This window comes from Hermetia illucens, chromosome 1, assembly GCF_905115235.1.
Source record: "Hermetia illucens chromosome 1, iHerIll2.2.curated.20191125, whole genome shotgun sequence".
In the NCBI taxonomy this organism is placed as follows: Eukaryota; Metazoa; Arthropoda; class Insecta; order Diptera; family Stratiomyidae; genus Hermetia; species Hermetia illucens.
In genome coordinates this window covers 173,395,320-173,421,879 of record NC_051849.1, presented here as the reverse complement: position 1 = coordinate 173,421,879, position 26,560 = coordinate 173,395,320, and the positions used below count along the sequence as shown (strand labels likewise).

Sequence of the window (26,560 nt, the reverse complement as noted above, 5' to 3'; positions counted from 1 at the left end):
TTAACAGTCAGATCTGATAGATACACTGCGATAAGATTTCCATTACTCGTACATACATACGTCCATGTACCATATACATACATATATAATACATAAAGTACTACGAATGTCGAAACGATAGTAGCCGCACTTGAAAGGCAATCGCGATCGCAAGCGCTGTACGTATACTGAGAACTAAGATCATGATAAGCTAAAACGTCCGTTTTATCAGGTATATATTGAAACCGACCAGGAATATTTTCTCAGTTAAGTTCTGTCTCTTTGTGAAAAATTATAAGTGAAAATGGAAGCCCTGACAGTCATTTTATGGCTTATAATATTACTCATTCCCACTATTTATCTATTTTTCCAAAAAAAATATTCATATTGGAAAGATCGCGGCGTGCCCTACGTAGAGCCAAAGATTCCTTATGGAAGCATGGAAGTTTCCAGGAATATGCGGAAAACGGTTGATGTATTCTACAAAGCAAAGAGTAATTTTCCGTTTGTTGGTGCATACATACTTACGACCCCAGTGATCGTGGCCACTGACTTGGACTTCATCAAGGATATCTTAATTCGTGATTTCAACTATTTCACTGATCATGGAATCAGTCATAATGATAGGGACGATCCACTCTCCGCAAACTTATTTGCTCTGGAAGGTCAAAAATGGCGCACGCTGCGTACAAAGTTGTCTCCAACATTTACTTCTGGACGCATGAAATTTATGTTCCCAACAGTGCTCGAAATTGCAGATAGATTTAAAGATACCCTGGGTGAGTTGCTGAAAACACAACAAACCCTGGAGGTAAAAGATCTCCTGGCACGTTTCACTACCGACGTTATTGGCACCTGTGCTTTTGGAATTGAATGCAATAGCTTAAAGGACCCCGATGCTGAATTCCGTAAATATGGACGTAAGCATATCGAACAACCGGTTCACGGTCTATTTATTACTCGCCTGATGAGTATCTTTCCGAAGTTCAGCAAAATGCTGCGTCTCGTCCGAACTCATCGCGATGTTACTAAATTTTTTATGGGCATTGTTCGAGAGACAGTAACATATCGTGAAAAGAATAATATTCGGCGAAATGATTTTATGGATCTTTTGATCCAGTTAAAGAACCATGCATCAATAGAGGGAGAAGCGGGCGAGAATATTGATTCAAAAATAATTCAAAAGCTAACTTTTGAAGAACTGGCTGCACAAGCTTTTGTATTTTTCCTTGGTGGATTTGAAACTTCGTCGTCAACCTTGACATTGACTCTCTACGAACTAGCTCTAAACCAGGATATACAGGACAAGTGCAGAGCGGAGATAAATTGCGTATTGGAGAAATATAATGGGAAATTAACCTACGACGCCATGAATGAAATGCATTATGTGGAACAAACTGTTCTGGGTATGTATTCCAATATGTTTATTTCATTATTCATTAAGTACCTACAAGTAAGTAAATAATACGTTCGCATCAGACTGCTACCCTTTTCCATACGTGCTATACTTTACCCATTTTTCCAAAGAATACAAATTTTTGTTCGTGAAAAAATGCGGCCCAAATTTTGTCCGGATTTAAACCTTATTAAAATCGATTCACTGTCACTTGCCAGAATGTCTCTCGGGATCATTCCCGCAATAACATACGCTGCGCTGATATTGGTCTGAATGCGCTGCACACCCTTAGCGCCACTAAACGGTAAATCATTTTTACTCTCCTCCGATTACTCTCACACGCTAGTGCTTCCTCCCAAACTGGTGCCGCGTATAATAGTATGGAGCGAATCACTTCGGCCATAAGTAATTGTGTCTTGGACCTCCAATGTTAGGCATTATCCACGCTTATGATACGCTGGCATTTGCCGCTTTTTCACAGGTAAACTCCAGGTGTCTTTTGAAGTTGACTTTAGCATTAATCATCACCCCCGGGCATTTGATAACCGGTTTCGAAGTGATGATATGACTATCAAATTGAATATTAACCGCATTCCCCTTCTTAAGGTTCGAAATTAAGACCGTCTCCGCCCTTTGTTTCACAAGGTCAAGCTGAAACATCTACAGCCACGCTTTTATGGCGCTAATGGTTTCGTTAGTGTATACTTCAACGTCCCTATTGTACATCACATTCCACAGGATAGGACCCAACACTGAACCCTGTGCTTGGATCCCTCATCCGTATCGTACCAAAGTGTCCTCTCCGAGAGGTAGCTTTCGAGAAGCTCAGTTAAATAACTAGGCACACCCGTTTTAGCCAGTGAGCTTTCTATCCACTCCCAGCTAGCGGAATTGAACGCATTTTTGCCGTCCATAGTTACCACTGCCCAGCATTTATTAGACGACAGCGCGTTTCGAGCCAGCCTCAAAACAACGTCTACGACGTCGATCGGTGGGTGGGCTTATATTCAATGATAGAGAGCAGTATATTTTAGATGGCCCTTTCAAACATCTTTCCTACCGTGCCGATGAGGCAACTCAGGCGGTATGATAATGGATGTCTTGGATGCTTATTCGGCTTCGGAAGCAAAACTAGTTTCTACCACTTCCGCCGGTCAGAGAAAACCCCTTCTACCATGCATGTTTCAAATACACCAATAAAGCAGTCGGGTCTAGTATTAACAGTGAGTTTAAGAACTCTATTGCGGACAGCATCCAGACCGGGAACTATGTTATCACCATTCCCCGGCAAATTTGAGCAAGTTCTTCTTCAGTTACCATAGGTAACGTGTAGACGTCTAATGCTTGCTTGTGTTGTTTGCGCTCCCCTTTATTCGGGGGGAAGAGCGCCATCACGATATCGAGCAAAAGATGCAGGCAAGTCAGTTGTGTTGTCCGCCCTCTCATCTTCTTCATAACCACCCTGTACGTTGTTCCTCAGGGGCTTTGGTCTGCCTCTGCGCAAAGTTCCTTGAAGCATTCTCGCTTACTAGTCCGTATAGCCTGCTTAAGCCTACCTCGAAGGTTCACACATACTTGCCGTTTCTCGACAAAGTCTAGTCTTCCTCTAGATCTTTGGCGGATCCTTCTAGCTCGAAAACATGCATCCCCCAACTCCGCGATCTCTTCATTCCACCAATTGGTTGACCGCCTTTTGTGAGAACTCGCGCCTCGACATAGCAGCCTCGCATGCTCTCGTTATGGGTCCCATTATTTCCTCTGCCTTTTCTATAGCCGCACCACCGGTATTGTAGCCTCCCAGTAGCATCTCTATGAATGCATCCCCATCAAACTTTTTCAAGAACCAGTCCTGGTTTCCAGCTCCGCGGTAACGCACATCGACGCACGGCCCATATTCGATCTGGAGGAACATTGTCTGGTGATCGCGATGAGTATAATTCTGACTGAAAATTCATGCCATTATCCTCGCTAACGTGGTACTAACATATGTCAGATCGTCTATTGAACCCGACCCTGTTCCACGAAAAGTGGAAACATTTCCTGTATTTATAAGCACCAAGTCTAGCTCCGCGAAAGCCTCGAGCAGGATACGGCCCCCGGTGTTCTTGTTACGACTGCCCCAATCCACGACCCACGCGTTGAAATCAACCGCTATGATCTTGGGGTTTCAACTTTTTGGATCCGAAACTAGTGTACCTAGCATTCGTTCGGATTCTGCTATTATCGCGCTTGGTGGAGCATAGCAACTATATATGTAAATACCAGCCATTATTGCCCTGACGAATCCAACTTCTGGAAACTCCATCACTTCTTGAATGGCTTGGTTTCCACATGCCCATATTGCCACCTTGCCAGTTACATCTGTAGTCTAGGCACCGCTCTTATTATTATAATAAGGCTCGCTGATTATGGCAGCTTCAATTCCCTTCTCATAGATGGTCTGCGAGAGAAGGTTTTGCACTACCTCACATTGGTTGAGGTTGATTTGTATCAACCTAATTTCTTTACTACATTCAAGGCTCTCCTAAACATTGGGCATCTGTTTCTGCCTGCAACGTGCCGACAGTCGACGCCCTTTTTCCCTTTGCAACGTTTTGACCTATCACAGCCACCGGTGCATTTCGGCGCTATGTGGCCAAATTGCAAGTATCCAAAGCAGCGCTTGAGGGACACCTGCTCTCTGAGTCGGCATACGACCCAACCTTTTTTTTTACTTAACCAGCCGTCAGCAGTTTGCAAATTAAGTGATCCGAACTGCTCTTTTAAGGCGCCACGAGATCCTCCTTGATCGTGATTTCATCAATCTCCTTACATTGTATAACAATCTCCTGCTTTCTGGCCTGTACTTGTGTTTCTTCTCCGAAAGACTTCACCCCCTTGCCGAGGAAATTTTTAACCGCTTTGCCCAGAGACTTCTTCAGCTCCAGCATCAAATCTCCCTTTTGCGAGCGTTTGATTCGGCTGACGTTTTCTCCTGGGTCCATCAGCTCAAGACCGGATTTTACCTTCCTGAGGATATCGGCATAAGTCATATCACTTTTTTTGGAGATGATAATTAATTCGGGCCGTAGTCTTGTTTTATGTGTCGCACTTTTCTTTCCGCCTACATTGACCCATGCTTCCCTTTGAGGCTTTATCTCCCTTGAGTCGATTGAAACCGGTGCAGAAGTTTTCACGATTTTTGCCTTTTCGCGTCCTGCGAGGATCCGAATGAATCATCTGCGCCCCCTCTACACCTCCTTTTAAAACTTACCGCCCATTCGATTTTGAAGGGGTGTCACTTTCGAGGCATTTTTTTTGTTCTTGGCATTATTGTACAGTACACGAATTGCTTGAACCATACATTTGATGGCCTGGTGCACATTGTGTTTGTCCTTTATGAATTCGGACAACTCTTATTTGCATTTACCCCAGCATCACGGATCACTTTCTCGAAGGCCAGGTTAAAGAGGACGCATGATAAGGTAGCCCCTCGTCGCAAACGGTTGTTGATGTCGAATAGTCTTGAGAGTGATCCTGTTGCTTTTATCTGGCCTAGTCAGTCTTATCAATTTCGTTAGGATACCGAATTCTCTCATGGCCGTGTACAGTTTTATCCTGGCTATGTTATCATAGGAGGCTTTAAAGATGGTGCAACTGATGCTCATATTTCAACAGTCTTTCCATCGCTTGCCGTAGAGAGAAAATCTGATCTGCTCCTGATTTGCCTGGAGTGAAACCTCTTTGGTATGGGCTAATTATGTTGTGGGCGCATTGGTTTATTCGGTCTAGCAGGATAGCGGGGATCTTTTTGAGATGGTACTCAGCAATGTGATACCTCTATAATTGCTGCACTGTGTGATACCTCCCTTCTAATGTATGAGACAGATAATGCCTCATTGCTACTCGTCAGCCATTGATTCACTATCCCACACTTTCAGCACAAGTTGATGACTGACTTGGTGTAATTGATCCCCTCCATATTTAACCAATTCGGCTGTAATTCCATCGGCTCCTGGCGACTTATGATTTTTAAGCCGATGAATTGCGCGGACTGTTTCATCTATACTTAGTAGTGGCAGTATTTTTCCGTCGTCTTCAGTTGGCAGGACCTCCAACTCGCTGATGTTCTGGTTATTCAGTAGTTCATCAAAGTAGTCAACCCATCGCTCCAATATGCACATTCTGTCAGAAATCAGATTTCCCTCTTTGTCTCGGCAGAATGAACATCGAGGTGTGTTAGGCTTCATCCTGCTGACTTGTTGGTAAAACTTCCGCGCCTAGTGCAGTTGCTCCCTGTACTTTTCTAGTTCACAAATCTCTTGGTTCTCCCAGGCTTCCTTTTTCCGTGTGTGAAGTCGCTTCTCTGCTCACCGGAGTTCGTGATAAGTCTTTGCGCCTAGCCGCTTTTTTTGAGAATGCAACATTACTCGGTATGCAGCATTCTTCCATTCCGTTGCTAGCTTACATTCATGGTTAAACCAGCCGTTTCGACTCTTTTTGCGGCTGGGGCCAAGTATCTTTGTGGCGGTATTTATGATAACGTTCTTCAGGTGATTGTGAAAATCATTCATCATCATCATCTTATTGCGGCATCCAGTTCCCTCTTATAGGTGCTGCGAAGGACTGTGTTGTAGATGGCTTCAGTATTAACTCTCACCTGGTTGTCAGAGGGGATTCTGGGTGATGCTGTTATTCGAGCTCGGAGCACCATCCCAACGAAATAGTCATCCGAGTCTATATTGGCCCCCTATATATTCTGACATTCATCAAGGCTGACAGGTGACGGCGTTTGATCAACACGTGGTCAATTTCGTTGAAAGTGATCCCGTCTGCAGAGGCCCACGTTTTTTTGTGGACCACTTTCCGCACAAACCAGGTAATTCCAACAACCATTTTGTATGGCACCGTTAATTGAATAATCCGCAGTCCGTTATCATTTGTATTTTGATATAAGCTATGGGAGCCAACGTATCGCCTGGATACGGACTTCGTCCCTACGTGGCTATTAAAATCTCCAAGTATGATTTTGATATCGTACCTGGGGCAGGCTGCGAGGGTTCGTCCTAGTGGCTCGTAGAAGGTATCCGCAGATACTAGTGTTCCGAACCCCTGCAACCTAAATTTTTCTCTCCTTTCTCCCATATTGATTTCTTGTTCCGCGTGCCCTTCCCATAACCATTTTTGTACACGGATGGGTATTTTTTCTCCATCCTACCCGACCTGGGCATAAACATGCCCATGCACGCACACCTCCAAATGCGTTCATGTGCATATTCCAACGCATCAGCCGTGTGTCCGGATAGCTGGGTAGTTAGAGCACAAGGCTGTCGTACGGAAGGTCGCGGTTCAAATCTCACTGGTGGCAGTGGGATTTGTATCGTGATTTGACGTCGGATACCAGTCAACTCAGCTGTGAATAAGTACCTGAGTAAAATCAGGGTAATAATCTCGGGCAAGAGCAATGCTGACCGCATTGCCTCCTACAGTGTACTGTAGTGTACCGTTACGGTCTTGAATGAAGTGCTCTAACACACTTCAATGCCCTGATCCAATATGAATTGTTGGGCCAACGATTATTATTATTATTATTCGCCTAGCATTTCTTTATCCGCACGAAGGGACGTACCTGATGGGAGATCTGGCAACTCCACACAGCATTTGTCTGTCTGCCACACGTACTTTTCTCAGAAACTACTGTATCGATTGACACGAAAGAAAGTGGGAACTGTCAACGCCCAGACATCCGGTGAGTGACATCTGTCTCCGTTAAGATTAAGAGGAATCGTCATATATGCAAAAGGGAGTGTACACTTTTTTTTACCGAATATAATCACGTTGGGTATCAACTGCAAGGTCTTGATTATTACTTTTCGATGCCGATCTTGTTTTTCATATTCTCAGAAACTACAAAATCGAAAAGTCTGAAAAAAATCATGTAGATCCCTCTGTAAGGTGTCCAGGCCTCAAAATACTCTCCATATTGATATCTACCCAAATTAAGTTAATAATAGTACATTACTATATTTTTGGGGAAATTGAGGGAACCCCTTAACTTTATCCTACAGTTTTAAAAATTCGTACTAACTATGAAACATGTTATCCCCAAGTTTGATCAAAATCATGCCATGGCTAACATAGTTACAGCAGCTCAAAGTTGAGTTTCCCGTGTAAATTTACTGTAATTAAATATCAATATCACACTACGTGTATATCTGGGTATATCAAGTGTATCAGCTGTTAGCACGTAGGCCATATTTTATTGCCAAACTATGCCCTCTAGCATCATTCAGTAGCCATGAAAGGGGGTTCAATGCCTTGCAGAACCAAAGGGGACTCGACCAATCGCCCTCGAAAATAGGATAGGCTTTGACGTATTGGTACCTTCAGATGAGCGCACCTATAAGGCTGTATGCCACCGTTCCATGACTGTAGCCAGGAACTTTATTAGTTTAGGATTAATGCAATACAGATGTAGGACATCGTTTAGGTGTGCGAGCGCTATCGAAAGCCTTGGCATAATCAATATAGCAACTAAAGAGGTTTCTTTGGCCTCTACCTGCATGTTCTATAGCTACCGAGTCAATTATGAGTTGCACTTTGCAACCCCTTGACCCGCCTCGGTAGCGCTTCTGCTCCTCGGGCAGAATGTTATTGGTCTCGAGGTGCACATTAACCCTTAATTATTAGAGGGTTGTTAAGCAAGTAATCGGTTTTGTTCCTTCTTAAGAATAAGGTAGTTAATCCCTCAGTAAGGAAGGATGGAAATTCCTTCAGCCAACTCGCAATCTGATTTATGCTGTGTGCCAACCGACCATGTATAAAGGTGAACTTTTTATACAAGAATTTCTGCATCCTATCCAGAATTGGGCCCCTCCAGTTTATCGAGCTGTTCATAGCTCGTCGAACCTCCTCTTCGGTAACATCGTCAAAATTCATGCTCGTCATAGTGGCATGGCGGGTGCCTTTAACCGTGATCCACTTAGCATGCTGGGCGGGTACCGAGAACTGCATAGTCTGGATTCTGTTTGGAATCGTTGAGTGATTTGAGAAAACTCCTCTGATTCCTCCCGTACGTTGCATTCTGGACATGTCTGCAGTGACTTTCGCCATACCGTCCGAACCGACTGCATACTGCAAAAAGTTTCCGCTTTAATGTGTCCAGAATTTCAACTACGGGTATCTCACTGTAGATGGCATAGTTCCTGTCAACCCTCTACACTTTATTCTTTACCCATCTGCTGGCATTGCCAGTTCTGATTTGAGTCAGGCTAGCAATGTTACACCCGCGTTCCAGACGAATTTTCCATGGTGGATCTCTTCAGTCACTCAAAGAAATAAAGCGAAAGCGATTCTTCTAACCGCGCAATCTGGCAGTAGCAACTGCACTACAATAAATAAGTGATTGTAATTGCAGCAGCAACATATCCGCACACTGTCGAGATGCGATCTCATCATTGATTTGAAATATAATTTTCGGAATTGCTAAAGATGCACAGCTTGGAAATACATGGTCTAAGTAAAGGATCCATTTCCGAAAGTCCTTTACACACCCTTTGCAATTCATCCCGAATATCAGCGGAGACTTCAGGCGGGCCGTCAAGGAAAGTGTTTCGGCGAATACTGAAACTGTTGCCTGCAATGCCGCGTGATAATTTGATGCCGCCTCCTCTGCCCCCATCAACTTTTGATCACCAATTTCTGCAGCAGCCGGAGCCTTGCTTCTGTCGTCGTGGCGCCTAGAGGTCGCACCGCCCCACAATTAGCAGTTTCGACGCCGTGCTGTCCATTACAGGAGCCCGGCCAGTCGCCAAGTCAGACAACTCACGACGATTATCCATACCGGACCTCAAATTTCATTTTCTCTTCATCTGAAGGATTTACATTTTCTCCCTAACTGTGTGTGGTGATAGATTACTCAGTGAATAATCTGAAAGACTGCAAAATTCCTGCACTTTCCTCACCTACCCCTGAGACGCTGCGGTAGCATACAGTCATTCAAACTGAAGCTATCTATACCTCCTCCTTTCTCACGCGGGCTTGGGACCGACTACGACGGAGTTTCCCTTTCTCTTATTTATTGTTTTTGATTAAGGTTTTGTGTAAAACAAAACCTTATTAAAATCGATTCACTGTCTGTCTGTCTGTCCAAAACCGCTAAATCGATCCAAACGAAATTTGGTGAACATATGGGAAAGTTAAAGTGTGCAGTGTAAAGGGGGATGTAAACATTTTTTTCATCGAATATATTCATGTGGAGTATCAAATGAAAGGACTCAATTAGTACTTTCCGAATCGGTTTTTTAGTTTTGACGTGAATTACAAAGTGCGCGAGTAAGGAGTCAAAATGGACGCCCTTAAAGTGAGACAGGACTCGTTTTCAGAAACTACCCACCATAAAAATCCCTAAAAAATTAGGGTGGTGCGCTTAAATGAAATCTTGGTCTCGAAATATGTCCTATTCCAATATCTGTTCAAATAAACCTGCTAATAGTATATTATCAACTTTTATAAATTGACTAAAACACCCCCTTAAATTCATCCTACGACTTCCAAATTTCGCGCCAGAATAGAGGACAATATGGCATATACACGGGCAGTTCAAACTCAGCAATTTCACGCGAATTTATTCCAAAGCCACGCAAATAAGATGCTGACGTCATAGTTAACGAGAATAATTGACATTCGAATGAAACATCAAAATTCCATCCATGAAGAATCTATTTCTCCCCAGCCCTTTTTAAGGTTTTGTGTAAAACATAACCTTGTTAAAATCGCTTTACTATCTGTCTGTCTGTCTATCCGTCACATGCATTTTTCTCGAAGACTGTAGCCGGGATTGACACTAAATTTAGTGGAAAGGTAGGAACTGTGAAGGCGCACGCATATAGTGAGTTACATTCTTTTACGTCGAATACATACATACAAAAGGAGGGTGTAAATTTTTTTCCACCAAATATAGTCATGTGGGGTATCAAATGAAAGGTCTTGGCTGGTACTCTCGAAAACCGATCCTATTTTTAAGGTTTTGTGTAAACACAAAACCTTATTAAAATCGGTTTACCGTCTGTCTGTCTGTCTGTCTGTCTGTCTGTCTGTCTGTCCGTCTGTCTGTCTTTTTTTTTTTTTTTTTTTCCCGATGGAAGGTGGAAAGCTTCAAAAGCTACCGCAGGTTCCTGCCACACGGTTATGTGGGACTCTTACCCACTAAAACCACCTCCTTCTCCTTCCACTCTCCCCGCGGGACTCCCATTTGGTATTACGTCGCGGGGCTGGATCAGAATTTATTCTGCGCTCATGTCAACATTCGTGTTCCTCTCGCGTTCATTCTTTCGGATGACTTCCTCCTGCCTAAGCTTCTTTCCGATGGCTGTAATCACTTTTTCAACTTCGGTCCATATCCCCTTGGCTTTCACCATAAGCTCCATGATATTTTCGGGTGTAAAGTGCTCCCCGGTTGTAGCTTCTAATGTAGCCCTTTGGGTTTCGAATCTGGGGCAGTGAAAAAAGACGTGTTCTGCGTCCTCTGGAATGTTTACACACTGTGGGCAATATGGCGAATCATCGCGCCCAAATCGGTACAGATATGCTCGGTAGCCTCCGTGTCCGCTCAAGAATTGAGTTAAGTCGAAACCTACTTCGCCGTGAGGTCGCTCGATCCATTTCCGGATATCCCATATGATTTTGTGAGTCCAACGGCCTTTCTCTGACTCGTCCCACTTCTCTTGCCATTCCGCGACAGTTTCAGCTCGTGCGAACTGTCGCCGACGGGCAGGAGATTCTCCGGTGAGGTACGTTCGATCGTAAAGTCGTTGTATTTCTTTCGCCAGAATCTCAATCGGGATCATTCCTGCTATCACGCAAGCTGCTTCATTAGAAATTGTTCTGTAAGCGCAACATGTTCGGAGTACACTTATGCGATACGCAGCTCCAATCTTTTTTTTATTTATTATATTTTCCAGTGCATCTGCCCATACTGGGGCTGCATACAGTAGGATCGAACTGACCACCCTTGAAATAAGGAGTCGACGGCTCGGCCTTGGGCCACCTATATTTGGTAGCATTCTCGCAACCAGCGCTCCGATGTTATATGCCTTGGTTGCTGCACCCTCCACATGCAATCTGAAATTCAACCTCTGGTCAATCATTACACCTAAGTACTTAAGTGCGGGCTTGGAATAAATTGTTTGCATTCCAACTTTGATCTTCATGGAAGTGCACTTTCTCCGCTTGGTAATAAGTACTACTTCCGTCTTATGCTCTGCGAGCTGTAGACCAGCATTCTCTAACCAGGATTTAATCTCATAGGCTGCTTCATTTGCATAGAGATCGGCTTCCTCGAGAAGGCGTGCAACAATCGTCACACCAATATCGTCCGCGAAACCAATGGAGGCCACACCAGTAGGAAGGTCTAGGGTCAGTACCCCGTTATACATAATAATCCACAAGAGTGGCCCTAGGACAGACCCTTGCGGAACTCCGCATGTCGTTTGGTAGGATTTCATTCCTTCATCTGATTCGCAGCACAGAGTCCTATCGATTAGGAAGTCGGCAACAATACGCACCAGGTACTTCGCCACGCCTAAGTTAATTAGGGACTCAAGTATCTTGCTCCATCTAGCGGAATTGAAGGCATTCTTCACATCAAGTGTAATCACTGCACAACATTTGCCCTCGTCAAGTGCGGTCTTAGCTGTGTTTGCTACTAGGCCAAGTGCATCCGTTGTAGACCTCCCCTTTCGAAAACCGAACTGATTTTCCGTCCGTCCGTCTGTCTGTCTGTCTGTCTGTCTGTCCGTCACACGCATTTTTCTCGGAGACGGTTATAGCGATTGACACCAAATTTGGTAGAAAGGTGGGAACCGTGAACGCTCACACATACAGTGAGTTACATCCTTTTACGTTGAATTTAAGGGGGGGTCCCCATACATGCAAAAGAGGGGTGTAAAATTTTTTTTCATCAAATATAGTCATGTGGGGTATCAAATTAAAGGTCTCGATTAGTACTTTTCGAAGCCGGTCTTAGTTTTGACATTTCTTGGAAACGTGGGGAGTGCGGGGGGTTGAAAGTGATCATTTCTTTAAGGGGGCCATTCTCAGAAACTACCAAATCGAAAAATCTGAAAAAAATCAGGAGACTGCCACTGTATGGTGCCAGAAGACTGCCACTGTATGCTCCGAAATACCTTTCATACCGATATCTGTTCAAAGAAAGTTAATAATAGTATATTACTATAATTTTTTGTAATTGGCTGGAAACCCCCCTTAAATTCATTCTAGCGGCACGAAATTCTGCAGTGATATAGGCTATAATGTAGAGCATAATCATACCAAGTTTGATGGAAATCGCACTATTACTAACAAATTTACAATACGTCGAAGTTGTTGCTTCTTTGAAAATTGAAGACTATGAATGTCAATATCACCTCAAAAGTGGATACTCTCACATAATATATTACGTGGTACGTATATTACGTGCTACGTACTAAGAAATACACAAAACCTTTCGTACCTGAAGCGTCCAGCTTCCGGTTTCCCGACTTGTTATCATTTGTTGGAAAGGCGGGGAGTTCGGAGGGTCGAACGTGACCATTTATTTAAAGGGCCCGTTCTGAGAAACTGCCCAGTCGAAAAATCTGAAAAAAAACCAAGAGGCTGCTACTATAGGTGGCTAAACTCCGAAATACCCACCATACCCACATCCCTTCAAATAATGATGCAATATAGGCTATACTATAGAGCATGATCTTACCAAGTTTGATGGAAATCGCACTATTACTAACAAAGTTATAATGGGTCAAAGTTGTCATTTCTTTGGAATTTCAAGATTTTGAATGTCAATATCACCCGAAAGTGAATATTCTCACATAATATATGCGTATATTACGCGTTACGTACTAATGGGGCAAATTCACACTTAACTGTCTTAATAAATGAAAAACACAAAACCTTTCATACCTGCAGCTTCCCGACTTGTTTGTATCTGTTGTAGGTTAGTGTGTGAAGCGTATGAGGTTGACTATTATCAATACACTGCTTCCCATCAAATGATTTATTTAAATCGCATTCTAAAAAATAGAGGCCAATAAAATTTTTAATTATGTAACACGGAGCTGTCAGGCACTCATCGCTCTTCATATCTTCTTCTTTTTCTTCAATCTGTTCACAAGCGGGGTCGGCTCGTCGGTTTCGCCATTTTGTTTTATCAAATGCCTGATCTGGATGTAATCGCGAGGCTTTTCAATCTCTATCTAGCGTATTTTAGATTTGAGATGTTCGCTGATACGTCAATCAAAAAGAACAGCAGTTATGGAATGTCACTTCATCCAGGTTACGTTAATGCGTGAAGCAATTTCATTACGCAGTTCTCCATTGGCTGATAGCATTTACCCGAGATATTTTAATCGCTCAGTTCTGGGCAGGTTACTACCATTGATATAACTGAGCGAGCCAATGCTATCAGCCAATGGAGAACTGCGTTATGTTCCTCACATAGGGAAACACAAAACCTTTTATACGTGAAGCGTCAAACTTCCGGTTTGCTGTAGTTTTACTATTTAGTTGATGGAAACCATATTATACATAGGAGTTATAAAAGCACGTGTCGACCGGACACTTTTGCGGGCGGAACTTCGCGATCAAATTGCCAAAATTTTTAAGTTTTTGAAATACTTCTCCCCTCTATGTAAACTTCGGCCAACCAGAATGGTCTCAGACCATCATCCATTCAGCTATGTGATTACATGATGTAAAACTTTGAAGTATTTCCATTGTTTTTCAAAATTAAATTTAATGAGTTAATAACAATAAAAATTATGTTATCAAAAAGACGCGATAAAGCAGCCTCGGTAAAGATTTTTGATTTACTAGATTAGTTGATGATGACTTGCTAAAAGCAAAAAAATTGCTCCACTTGGAAGTGGCTTCCTGAAACAATCATAACCGCCTCACAACAGTATCATAAAAACAAGCATACTTCATTATAAGACTTTATCAGTTTGCCTTCCCATATTTACTAAAAAGATAATTATTAACCTGGACACCTGCTCTTCGTGTATTTATTAAAACCGGTCACAAAACTTTTATACATTTATAGTTTGTCGGTGGTGTAAAAAGTTTCTGGTGAAATGGAAGTCCTCACACTTATTTTGTGGTTTTTAGTATTATTTATTCCAACCAATATTGGAGAAATCGGAGAGTGCCGTACGTAGAACCAAGAATACCTTTTGGAAGCTTACAAACTTCCATGAGTACGCGAGACACATTCAATTTGTTCTACAAATCCAAAAAGGATTTCCCCTTTGTCGGTGTATACATGATGACTACTCCAACAGTTGTAGCCACTGACCTGGACTTCATCAAGGATGTCCTCATTCGTGATTTCAACTATTTCACTGATCATGGTGTATATGCGAATGAAAGAGACGACCCACTCTCCGCACACTTATTCAACCTGGACGGTCAGAAGTGGCGTAATTTGCGTGCCAAGCTTTCTCCAACATTCACCTCTGGACGGATGAAATTTATGTTCCCGACAGTGCTTGAAGTTTCTGATAGGTTTAATGAAACCCTGGGTGAACTTTTGAAAACACAGAAAACCCATGAAGTGAAGGATCTTCTAGCACGTTTCACTACCGATGTCATTGGAACCTGTGCCTTTGGAATTGAATGCAATAGCTTAAAGGACCCTAATGCCGAATTTCGCAGATACGGGCGCAAACATATAGAAGAACCGTCTCACGGTGCACTTGTGAACCGCTTAATGAATGCTTTCCCAAGGATCTCCAAATTTTTACATGTCACACGAACCCGCGGCGATGTTACCAAATTTTTCATGGGTATTGTTGAAGAAACGGTAGCTTATCGGGAAAAGCATAATATTCGACGAAATGATTTTATGGATCTTTTGATTCAGTTAAAGAATCATGCATCGATTGACGGAGAGGATTCGAAAATAAGTGAAAAGCTAACTTTTAAGGAACTGGCCGCACAAGCTTTTGTATTTTTTGTTGGTGGATTTGAAACCTCGTCGTCAACCTTGACATTCACCCTTTATGAAATGGCTGTAAACCAGGACTTGCAAGATAAGTGCCGAGCAGAAATTAATCGCGTTTTGGAGAAATATAATGGGAAATTAATTTATGAGGCGATGAACGAAATGCATTATGTTGAGCAAACAGTATTGGGTATGTAATTAATTATTTAATTAGGGTCAATTTTTAAGACTTTTCTTAATATATAGCAGCTCTATTATGCTTAAATTAACAACAAAAATAGAATTTAAAGTCGTTGCATAACAAATCAGTTTGTAACTAAACCACGTTGGAAAATATTTAACAGATATTTCGGCCAAAAACTCCGTTTCCTACGATCAATATGAAATCTGCATTCCTGAGAATAACTAGATATCGGAAAATCTCAAATAAAACGACATACATACTTTTATTAACAAGTTCAAAATACCGGTGATATTCAAATTTGTGCTAGAATTGTAGGTAGAATGCAGAAAGAAATGAAAACAATGTGTTATCCACACCTAAACGCTATAGATGACAATTTCTAGAAGGGTACTTCACCTCTTCCTTTTCAAAAAGCTTCCACTCCTATTTCGCAACTTGACGCCACGTGATTCTAGTTCTATTATTGCATTGTGAATTCGATTGCATAGCATGCCCTTTAGTACAATTGCCACCCTTCGGTTAGGCCAGCAGAAAGACCGACAACAAGAAGATATATGATAATTCTATTGGTAGACCCCGCTTTGGACTTAAAATTGCTCTGAAGTATCTCTGAAAGGTCTATACAGTTCAAGTTTGTCAAGTTTTATGTTGTGCTTTTGAGACGTGACCGACTACGACAGCTATATCCCCAAGTTACAATGCCTAGCCCTGTGATCTACAAAATGAAGTAATACAATTAGGAGTGGTCGTCAAGTATTCTTATCTTTAGTTTATCAAGTTTATCTTGTCGAAGGTCCAACGTGTAGAACATTTAGCCCCTAATGCTTATTCAGTTGCCGCAAGTTTTTAATTCTACAATATTTCATGATGCCAGTTTGGAACATTGCCGGCAGCTTGTTCATCCTTAGAAAAATTAATTTCGAAAGCAGCCAAACCTTCGCAAATATTCCAAAATGAGGGGGGGGGGGCGTAGGGATTTGGCACAAAATTCTCTTAGCCCATTTCTTCCAAAATTGCCTGGTCTTTAAGCCTTTATAGAGATCAATGTTGCAGAAATACCAGGGAGCACCAGATTTGCAATATATACCAGCATTTTAGACTAAGACCGTTGAAGCGAGGGTCGTTTGACGGAGCTCCACAGTTAAATCCCATAAGTCCATACAGGCTTACCACCAGTTTATAGAGCAACAACTAACAGTTCAGAGAGAGTGGCGATTTTTCGTAAAATTGTGGCGCGGCAGGATTCGCGGCATTCGAAATTTATTTCGAATGTTGCGAATACGAGCAGGTAGATGGCGCACCGGAGCTCTCCACGTTTTTTTTAGAACTCGCCACGGGAGTGGAGAGCTAGCGGTGAGAATGTGCTATTGATTGGGGGCAGAAGGATCCCATGGAGAAAAACCGGTCTCTTCTGTCCCAGCCGTCGGCGAGCGCACCACGGTTCAGTAATTAAAGTCGTTCATCTTTTTTCGATTTAACCGCGGCTGAATAAATGGATCCGTGCATAAATAAAACTTAAGGATTTCTTGTGTTCGGCCCCAGTAAAAACTAGGACTGGATTACTTCAAAATATCCACAAAAAATATTTAAACTTAAGTTTGAATGGTTGACGACTCTATGTGCCGTTTCCAGGTGAATCTTCTATCATCCCAAAGTAATACGTCGTCTGATTGAGGTATAATAATATTGCTGATCATCACTTGAGGCCTATTTCCTTTTTGCAAATTGTTCACAAACTTCGACTCGTTGACTTTCATCCTCCATAACTGCACCCAGTTTACCATTTCCTCCTTCCTGCAGAAAAACCAGTTTCGGGTTTGCGTTTGAACTTAGAATTGCAGTATCATTAGCAAAGGTAACTGTGGTGGCTAGCCCGCTAACAGGAAAAGCAACCGTGTAGATAAGGTACAGTGAAGGAACTCCTGCTCTGATCTTATGTATGGTATGTTATTCACTGACAATATCTCTATATTTCAACTGAAATCTGCGTTTTGTTAAATACGATATAAGCAGATTGTGCAAACTACCAGGGAGTAACCGTTTGATTTTATTAATAAGACCTGCGTACCAAACCTGGTCGAATGCTTTCGCCATATTTAGTAATATTGCTGTGCGGTACCTTCTTCCTTTGAGAGCATTGTTTATTTCTGATACAATCCGGTGGAATTGTTTTACTGTTTTGCGCTGCTTCCTTAATGTACGATTATTCTTACAATTACATTCCTACACAATTTGGGAAACATCCGAATGTCAAGATTGTATTAAACATATAGCACAGCAATTTGAGGGCTGTTACTGGCAACTTCAACAAAGGAAGTCATTAGATCATACTTTGACCTCTTTTTAAGGATGTTTGCAGGCTCTTCATCAACATCGCGCCATTGAGTTTACCAAATTTTCGGAGGTCTGAGTTAAGGTGTAGGTTATGTCAGTCAGTTTTCGGGAAATGATGTGGTGACATCTGCGCACTCTAACAATTGTGTCGACTTAATAAGTAGCGTCTCCCTGGTGTTGGTATCCATTGCTCGGATAATGTATTCAAGTGATAAACTGAAGGGCGTCGGCGCCAGTCAGTCGCCGTGCTCCAAACCAGTGCGTGTTTTGAAAGGAGGAAAGTCAGCCTGTTCTGGGTCTTGACCTTTGAGATGGAGTTGATCATAGTCATCTTCGTCAGTGGTACTAGTTTAGCAGGTATACCGTATACGATCTACACCGCCTGCTTAAATTTTGTCGGCTTTATTGGTACATCTAAACGTTATATTCCCAGCACTTTAGCAGCATTAGATTAATAGTAAAAAGCCGGTCGGTTGTGGAGAATCCCAGCCTGAAACCGCTGATGCTCGCCAATGAGTCGTCCGGCGTATGGCCTGATTCTATTCTCCAGACTTTTCATCAGTAATTTATAGAACGATCAAACTAGTGAAATACCTCTCTAGTTTTTACAACGGAATCTACCTCCCTTTTTGTGGATAGGACAGATGATGCTCCTGCGCCAGTTGTCGCCTCATCCTCCCAAATTCGCGGCAGTAGTTGGTGTATCGCATTTAGTGGACCCGTTCCACCGGATTTTAACAGTTCGGCTTGAATCTCGTCCACGTTTGATCATCAGAAATCAGCTTCTTCTGCTGTTGGAGGATGTTTTGTGTGGCCAGAATCACCAATATTGCCATCGATTTGGGCATCGTTGATGATGTTTCTATCTTTACCCTTGTAGAGGCTAGTCCTGAGTTCATAACCTGGGTTCATTAGTTATTATATATTCACTAGTCTATAAGCTTGTTTGGTGTTTCTTTTAACTACGTTTTCATTAATGTTCAGCAACTGCTATCCGTTTTAAGTCTAAGTTTCCCATTTGAAATTCGCCGTAGTTCGTCATACATTTATTTTTTGGTTCTGGTTGCACATTGGATATATTGCCCGTAGGTTTCATTCTTTGCGTCGCGTAATATTCTGAATTCATCGTAAAACCCGTCAATTCGCGTTTGTCAGGATTTGTATCCCACAACTTTCTCTGCGATTTCCTTGATGGTCTTTCAAGTTCTCCCCAAAACTCGTGTATGCCTGTGTTGTTGATGTCGTGTAGCGTAGTATTTCCTCCAGAGCTATATATGCCTGCGCCATAGCATCGCTGGCGAGTTTGTCATTTTGGTAGGGTTAATTCTCGTTTGGTCCACTGAGGAGATTCTGCACTGATATGCTGCCTTCACCAAGTGATGATCTGAATAGCAAATTGTTCCTTGATAGGACTCAATGACGACGTGGCCGGTTGACGGTATATGCGTCTGATGATTCCAGGTCTGTCTGTGAATGCGCCGGCATGGGAAGCATGTGGTGCTTACGAAAAGATTTCTACTGCTGACGAAGGCAATTAATCATTGACCGTTATGATTGCATTCCTCATGGATGCTATGTTCTCCACTGGTTTCCCGATTCCAACTTTGATTTTAGCAGTTGTATTTTGACTTCGTTTGTTGGGAGTGAGTCTCCAGAGGTGTACAAAACTCGGAGATGACTCAGGTGTCTGTATTTCGACCGGCGTTTTGTTCGTTTCCCATCGACTTCGATGTTCAGACCCATCTTGGCAGGACATTGCTATTCTCCCCGACAGTCAAGCAGTGATCAAGGCACTTTGGTCCAACCAGGTAAACTCAAAATCGGTGTGGGAATGCCTTAAAAGACTGAATACGCTTGGCACGCACAATAAGGTCTGGATACTCTGGGTTACAGAACATATAGGGTTGGGGAGCAACGAGGCAGAGATGAACTAGCCAGAAAGGGATCAAAGACGCCTCTACATGGTCCAGAAACGTTCTGTGGAATCGGAAACGGGAGCATAGCCTTCACATTAAAAAATAAAGAGGAGCGACTGAGGGAACTATACTGGAGTGAAGAATGTAGCAGTTCAGGTTGCTTATGGTGGGATACGAATCCAAGCGCACAAAGGACTCTTTAAACCTTACCAATAAGAATCTCCGGCCTATAGTGGGAATACGCACTGGTCACTGCCGACTAAACTATCACCTGGGGAAGCTAGGCATATCTACGGATATTGCCTCCATGTTATGTGGGGAGCATTTCGAAACCTCCATACACGTTTTGGAACAGTGTCCGGAGCTTGTGCAGAGCAGGTCGAGGCACCTCGGAGAACACTTAATACCAGATGCCAAGTTAAAATACTTGGAAATTGGGAATATATTAAAATTCCTGACGGTTGGTTGACGTACTATAGTTAATGGGTACACTATGACCAATAAAAGGGGCACAATAGTTCTTTAAGGACGCGGTGCAAGTTCCCTTAACAGAATAATAGTAAAAATCTTGGCAAGCGAATTCTTGTTAGTATGAATTACGTGGGCATAGCATCGAAGACGCTATCTCGTAATTTTTCCATGATAACTGCAACCCCATATTGACCGCAAATATCCTCATTCGGGATGGTATCAGGGCGTGCTATGCCATTATTTCAACGTAACATCACGTACCATCTCGTCATTTAGAACACCCATCACGATCACGATCACATCTCATTTCTCCTTCTCCTTTGAATAGAAAATTTGAGTATGCCTCATAACGGAATACCGCTGTTGAAATTGCGCCTAATACCTTTTCTTAGCATATAAAAGTGCGCCTGACCGATGCAGTAAGCGTTAACCCAGTTCATAACCGCAATATAAAGAGAAGGGTTCCCCAGAGTTTTCTGCATTACTCAGTTTGTAGTCCTTGAATTTATTTATTCGGAGCGCTAAAATGAGAGAAGCTCATAGACTAATTCGATTATATTTCTGGAGAACGACGTGGGGGCACAGAGCACTACCTTCTGATTCTCGGGTCCTTATACATCTGTTCGGTAGAAAATATGAAGCTATCTTCAAACAAAGGGCAAACTGGGATGAGTATACTGACATCTTCTACACCCATGGCTCAAAAATGGAACAGGGTTGTGGAGCAGGAATAAAAACGGAAAGTGTGCTTTTCCCTTGGGACGAAGTGTATGCGTTCCGAAGGGTGGCAACCTGGATGATTGACGTGCGGTTAAAAGGCAGGCGCATCGCAATCTGTAGCGATAGTGAAGCTGTATTGAGGGCGTTGAGCAGTCCTTTGATCACTTCAAAAGTCGTTCAGGAACGTAGAAAACGATTGAACTCAGTTTCTAGTTTCAATATGGTGGAACTACTCTGGGTACCCGATCATTGTGGTGTATACTTTAGCAAAAGGGAGTTTAATTCCCCTCCATCCAGGGCCCGACCGAAATCAGCAATAGGGGTATCAGTAGCATTGGTTAATGCTGCTGTCAAAAACTTGGCATAAACAAACCATAATGGCAGGTGGCTGAGCTTTAATGCTGCTAAATACACCAAACTTTTTCTGTCAGAACCAAGCAAACATACGGTAAAGTTCATCCTGTCAAAAAGCAGGAAAACTTGCAGAAGTATTGTGGCCATTCTGACTTGCCATAATTCACTATATGGACATATGTTTAGAGTAGGAATTCTCCAAGATGACACATGTCTATCCTGAAATATGGAAGCACAATCCACGGAATATTTTCTCTGTGAGTGTCCCGCATCAGGCATCAGATTTTGAGTACTGAAGTGTTCTAACTAAAGCAGGTAGCACCATATCCACTAATATATTCCGCTAGACGGGGGAATCGAGTACAATGGACCACTGGGGTCTGAGTGCTCAGCGACTCTCCTCCACCTCATCGGGTTCAACACCAGAATGTTCAATCTATATCGCTGAAGTTGAAGCAAGCGAGTCTTGATACTATTATCGAAAATCACTTCCATAAGTAGTCAAGCATCATTTGCACTTTTCCATTATGTTTGGATAGGGGCTATTTCAAACTATAATGGAAAGCTCCTCTACAAATGATTCCTGAAAGAGAAGTATGAACATAATTTTAAAGCGTCTTAGTAAAGCTTACGGAGATTTAAAGCATGTGTTATTTTGTATTGTCTTGTGCAGTTCACCTAATCAGCGTAATCATTATCTAATCAAATAGATACGATATAGCGACTATGATAAGGATTCCATTATAAAAGTAAATGGAGGCATAGCACCACATGGAATAGTATTTACTAACTTCTCCATTAGATCAGCTTATGATGACTTGTAGAAAACAGAAAACCCGCGCGATTAGGTAGCGGTTTTGTAGAGCAGTCTTGATAATCATAAAGACACATGCACTTCTTATAGATGTTATCCAAACCATGACTAATGACAGACGACCCGCGCGATTAGGAAGCGGTTTTGTACAGCAGTCATGATAATCATAAAGACACACGCACTTCATTATAGGAGTTATCAGTTGACCGCCTTTTATTTACTAAAAAAACAGTGACTAACCAAAATGCCTAATTGTCAGGTATATATTTAGGCCGATCAACAGTTTTTTTCCACTTTCAGTTTGTCGGTCATTTAAGCAGTTTCTAGCGAAATGGAAGTCCTGACAATTATTTTGTGGTTTTTAATATTACTTGTTCCGGCCGTTTACCTATACTTTCAAAAAAAGTATTCATATTGGAAAGATCGCGGAGTGCCATATGTAGAACCGAAAATACCTTATGGAAGCATGCAAACCTCGATGAATGTACGCGACACATTCAATATATTTTATAAATACAAAAGTGATTTCCCTTTTGTCGGAGTATACATGATAACCGCTCCAGTGGTTGTAGCCACTGATCTGGACTTCATCAAGGATGTTCTAATTCGTGATTTCAACTACTTTACTGATCATGGAGTATATGTGAATGAGGCAGACGACCCGCTCTCCGTACACTTATTTAATCTGGATGGTCAAAAGTGGCGTAACTTGCGTGTAAAACTTTCTCCTACATTCACTTCTGGACGGATGAAATTTATGTTCCCGACAGTGCTTGAAGTTTCTGATAGGTTTAATAAAACCTTGGATGAGCTTCTTAAAACACAGAAAACCCATGAAGTGAAGGATCTTTTAGCACGTTTTACTACCGACGTCATTGGAACCTGTGCCTTTGGAATTGAGTGTAATAGCTTAAAGGATCCTAATGCGGAATTTCGAAAATATGGACGAAAGCATATAGAGGAACCGTCTCACGGTGCACTTGTGAATCGCTTAATGAATGTTTTCCCAAGACTCTGCCAAATGCTGCATCTCACACGAACCCATCACGATGTTACCAAATTTTTTATGGGTATTGTTCGAGAAACGGTAGATTATCGGGAAAAAAATAGTATTCGCCGAAACGATTTTATGGACCTTTTGATTCAGTTAAAGAATCATGCAACAATTGATGGAGATGGAGAAGAGAATGTTGACTCGAAAGTAATTCGAAAGCTAACCTTTGAGGAATTGGCAGCACAGGCCTTCGTATTTTTCTTGGGTGGATTCGAGACTTCGTCGTCAACTTTGACATTCACTCTTTACGAACTAGCTAAGAATCAAAACATACAAGATAAGTGCCGAGCGGAGGTTAATCGCGTATTGGAGAAATATAATGGAGTACTAACTTATGAGGCGATGAACGAAATGCAGTATGTGGAGCAAATAGTGTTGGGTATGTAGTTGAGTACAGTGTATGCTAGGTCGAAGAAGCTAATTCTGATTTCATGAGATTCCTCCTTCTAAACCCTGCGAGAAAATTTCGGACTCAGATTGAATCCCCACTGTGTACCTGTGCTCTAATAAGATTTCGATTGGTTGCAAAGTAAATCGCTTCTTGGATAAGCCATGTTCGAAAATATTTAAGACTTTTTTCGCGAATTATGGACATACGACTACATTCAGCGCAGGACAGATTTCATCAGACGAAAAATTTCATCATCCGGTGATCTCTTGCACGCGTTTCGGACAAGACAAGAATATAGCCCATTCTTCGCTGCGCCCTTCCTGCTCACTCCAGGTATAGTCCCTTGTAGAGTAGCTCCGGAGAGGATTAGGACGATCGAAAGCGAAAACCAGCCTACTATTTGCTAGTCAAAGTTTTAGGAAGTTCGTCTTAGCTCACAAATATTTCTTTAAGTATACACTGAAACAAAGGTTCCTTTTTCAAAATATTGACAATCGTCTTTCATCTTTCTTCTGTTTAAGCGCATTGATAACAGATTTTGTTCCATTTGAAGGAGCATTGTGCGATGCACTGCAGCGAAATTTATATCTTGCGGCCCCTTCTACGTCCATAGCTAGTACAATGATAAATTTTCGGCTATAGCGGGAAACCACTGACTAGTTATTTAGATCATATACTTCTATGATTTAAAGAACCTCTCTACCAACGCAGGCAGTTACTGATAGAGAACATCCCTTCTCTCACTCCTATGAAATGTTGCATCGCGGGGCTGGATTAGCTTTTAACACACATGCACACATTTTGCTTCCCTTTTCAAGGTTTTGTGTAAACACAAAACCTTATTAAAATCGGTTTACTGTCTGTTTGTCTGTCTGTCTGTCTGTCTGTCCATCACACGCATTTTTCTCGGAGACGGTTGCAGCGATTGGCACCAAATTCGGTAGAAAGGTGGGAACTGTGAACGCTCACGCATATAGTGAGTTACATCCTTTTACGTCGAATTTAAGAGGGGGTCCCCATACATGCAAAAGGGGGGTGTACATTTTTTTTTCATCAAATATAGTCATGTGGGGTATTAAATTAAAGGTCTCGGTTGGTACTTTTCGAAGCTGTTTTTAGTTTTGACATTTGTTGAAAACGTGGGGAGTGCGGGGGGTTGAAAGTGACCATTTTTTTAACGAACCCATTCTCAGAAACTACTCAACCAAAAAATCTAAAAAAAATCGAGGAGCTGCCACTATGTGGTGTCTAGGCTCCGAAATACCCTCCATACCGATACCTGTGCAAATAAAGTTAATGATAGTACATTACTATAATTTTTAGTAATTGGCAGGAAAACCCCCCTTAAGTTCACCCTAAAATCACAAAATTTTGCAGCAATATAGACTACAGTATAGAGCATAATCCTGCCAAATTTGGTGAAAATTGCACTATTACTAACAAAGTTATACTAGGTCAAAACTGTCGCTCCTCTGCAAATTTAAGACTACGAATGTCAATATCACTTGAAAGTGGATATTTTCACATAATATATGCATAGTTTACACATGCTAATGGGACAGATGCACACTCAAATTTCTTTATAAAAGAAATACACAAAACCTTTGATACCTGAAGCGTCTAGCTTCTGGTTTCCCGACTTGTTTATTCTTTTTTTTTTCCGTCACAATTCTTCTTGAACCTACGCTGTTGATGAATGGCTGTCAGTTCCTTTAAAACCTGAGTTCAAACATCAGTTGACTCCAGCATGAATCCACAATATTTTCGGGAGTTAAGCGCCTGTTTGCGATGGTTTCCATTCTTGTTCGGTGCGCAATCAAATATGACTTGTTCCACATTCTCGGCCACGCTACGACATCTTGGCCAACATGACAACTCGCTGTGACCAAATCATGTCCACTTAATAACTGCGCTAACTCCTATCTTAATTCCCCGTAGCTTCATTCAAACTGTCTCCGATTCCCCGGAGTGATGCGGTATTTCCAACAATCAATTTCTGACTCGTCCCATCTCTTTTGCCTCTCTGCGATAAATTCTCACCGTACCAGCTGCCGTCGAAATACACTAACTGCATAAATTTTATAATGGAGGCGGCGGCCTTCATTCGCCAAGATTTCTATAGCGAACATCCCTGCTAGTATATATGCTGCTTCTCCTGATCTTTTCCACTATGCACTGCATACTGCCGACACGCCATTCCCAATTTTCTACAGTCTACTTTGTTAACCAGAATGTTTGCCCAAACTGGCGCCGCGTAGAGGAGAATGGAGCTGACTACCCTTGAATGCAGAAGACGTCGACTTTGTGTTGGCCCGCCAATATTCGATAGTATCTTCGAGATCGTTGCAGCGATGGAAGATGCTTTAGTTGTGGCACAGTCAATGTGTTTTTTGAAGTTAAGCCTGCTGTCAATCATTACTTCCAAGTATTTTTTGAGCGATGGTTGGGAGCAAATTGGTTTTTAGCCAACTTTAATTTTCACTATTGTGTTCTTTCTTCTTTTGCTGATGAGAACCACTTACCCATATCCCCCCCCCCCTTAATTTGCGTAGATCTTGATCACTTCTTGATCTTTTTTAAGAACTGTCCGCCCGTCATACGTTTCTCAGAAATATTGCTTTACCGATTGACACGAAATTTGGTAGGAAGGTGAGAACTGCGGACACCCCCTCATGTACATACAGATGTCTACCCTGAGTTGAAGGGGGATGGGAGGGGGTTGTCTTTATAATGCAAAAGGAGAATGTCAATTTTTTTTCACCGAATATAGTAATGTTGGGTAGCAAATGAAAGGTCTCGAATAGTACTAGTAGTAAACCCAGTCTTAGTTTTGATATTCTTTGGAAAGACAGAAAGTGCGAGGGGTCGGAAATGATGACTTCGTTATCCAAACCATTCTCAAAAACTTCCCAACCGAAAATTGTAAAAAAATCATGAAGGTAACTCTATACAGCGTCCAGGCTTCAGAATAC

General features: G+C 42.1%; 1 protein-coding gene across 3 annotated transcripts in view; it reads left to right on the top strand.

The window, feature by feature from the left end:
- The first annotated feature begins 239 nt into the window (after positions 1-239).
- The window catches only part of LOC119651341 (cytochrome P450 6a8-like), a 55,199-nt gene continuing 28,878 nt past the window's right edge, over positions 240-26,560 (top strand). Inside the window, exon 1 of one of the 3 annotated variants that reach the window (XM_038054908.1) lies at positions 240-1,385. In XM_038054908.1, the coding sequence (XP_037910836.1) occupies positions 284-1,385 (1,102 nt within the window). In that variant the 5' untranslated portion in view covers positions 240-283. Of the gene's footprint in view, positions 1,386-14,539; positions 15,541-22,418; positions 23,577-26,560 lie in introns of those variants that run through there. The other 2 variants (XM_038054921.1, XM_038054898.1) reach the window with 2 other exon arrangements.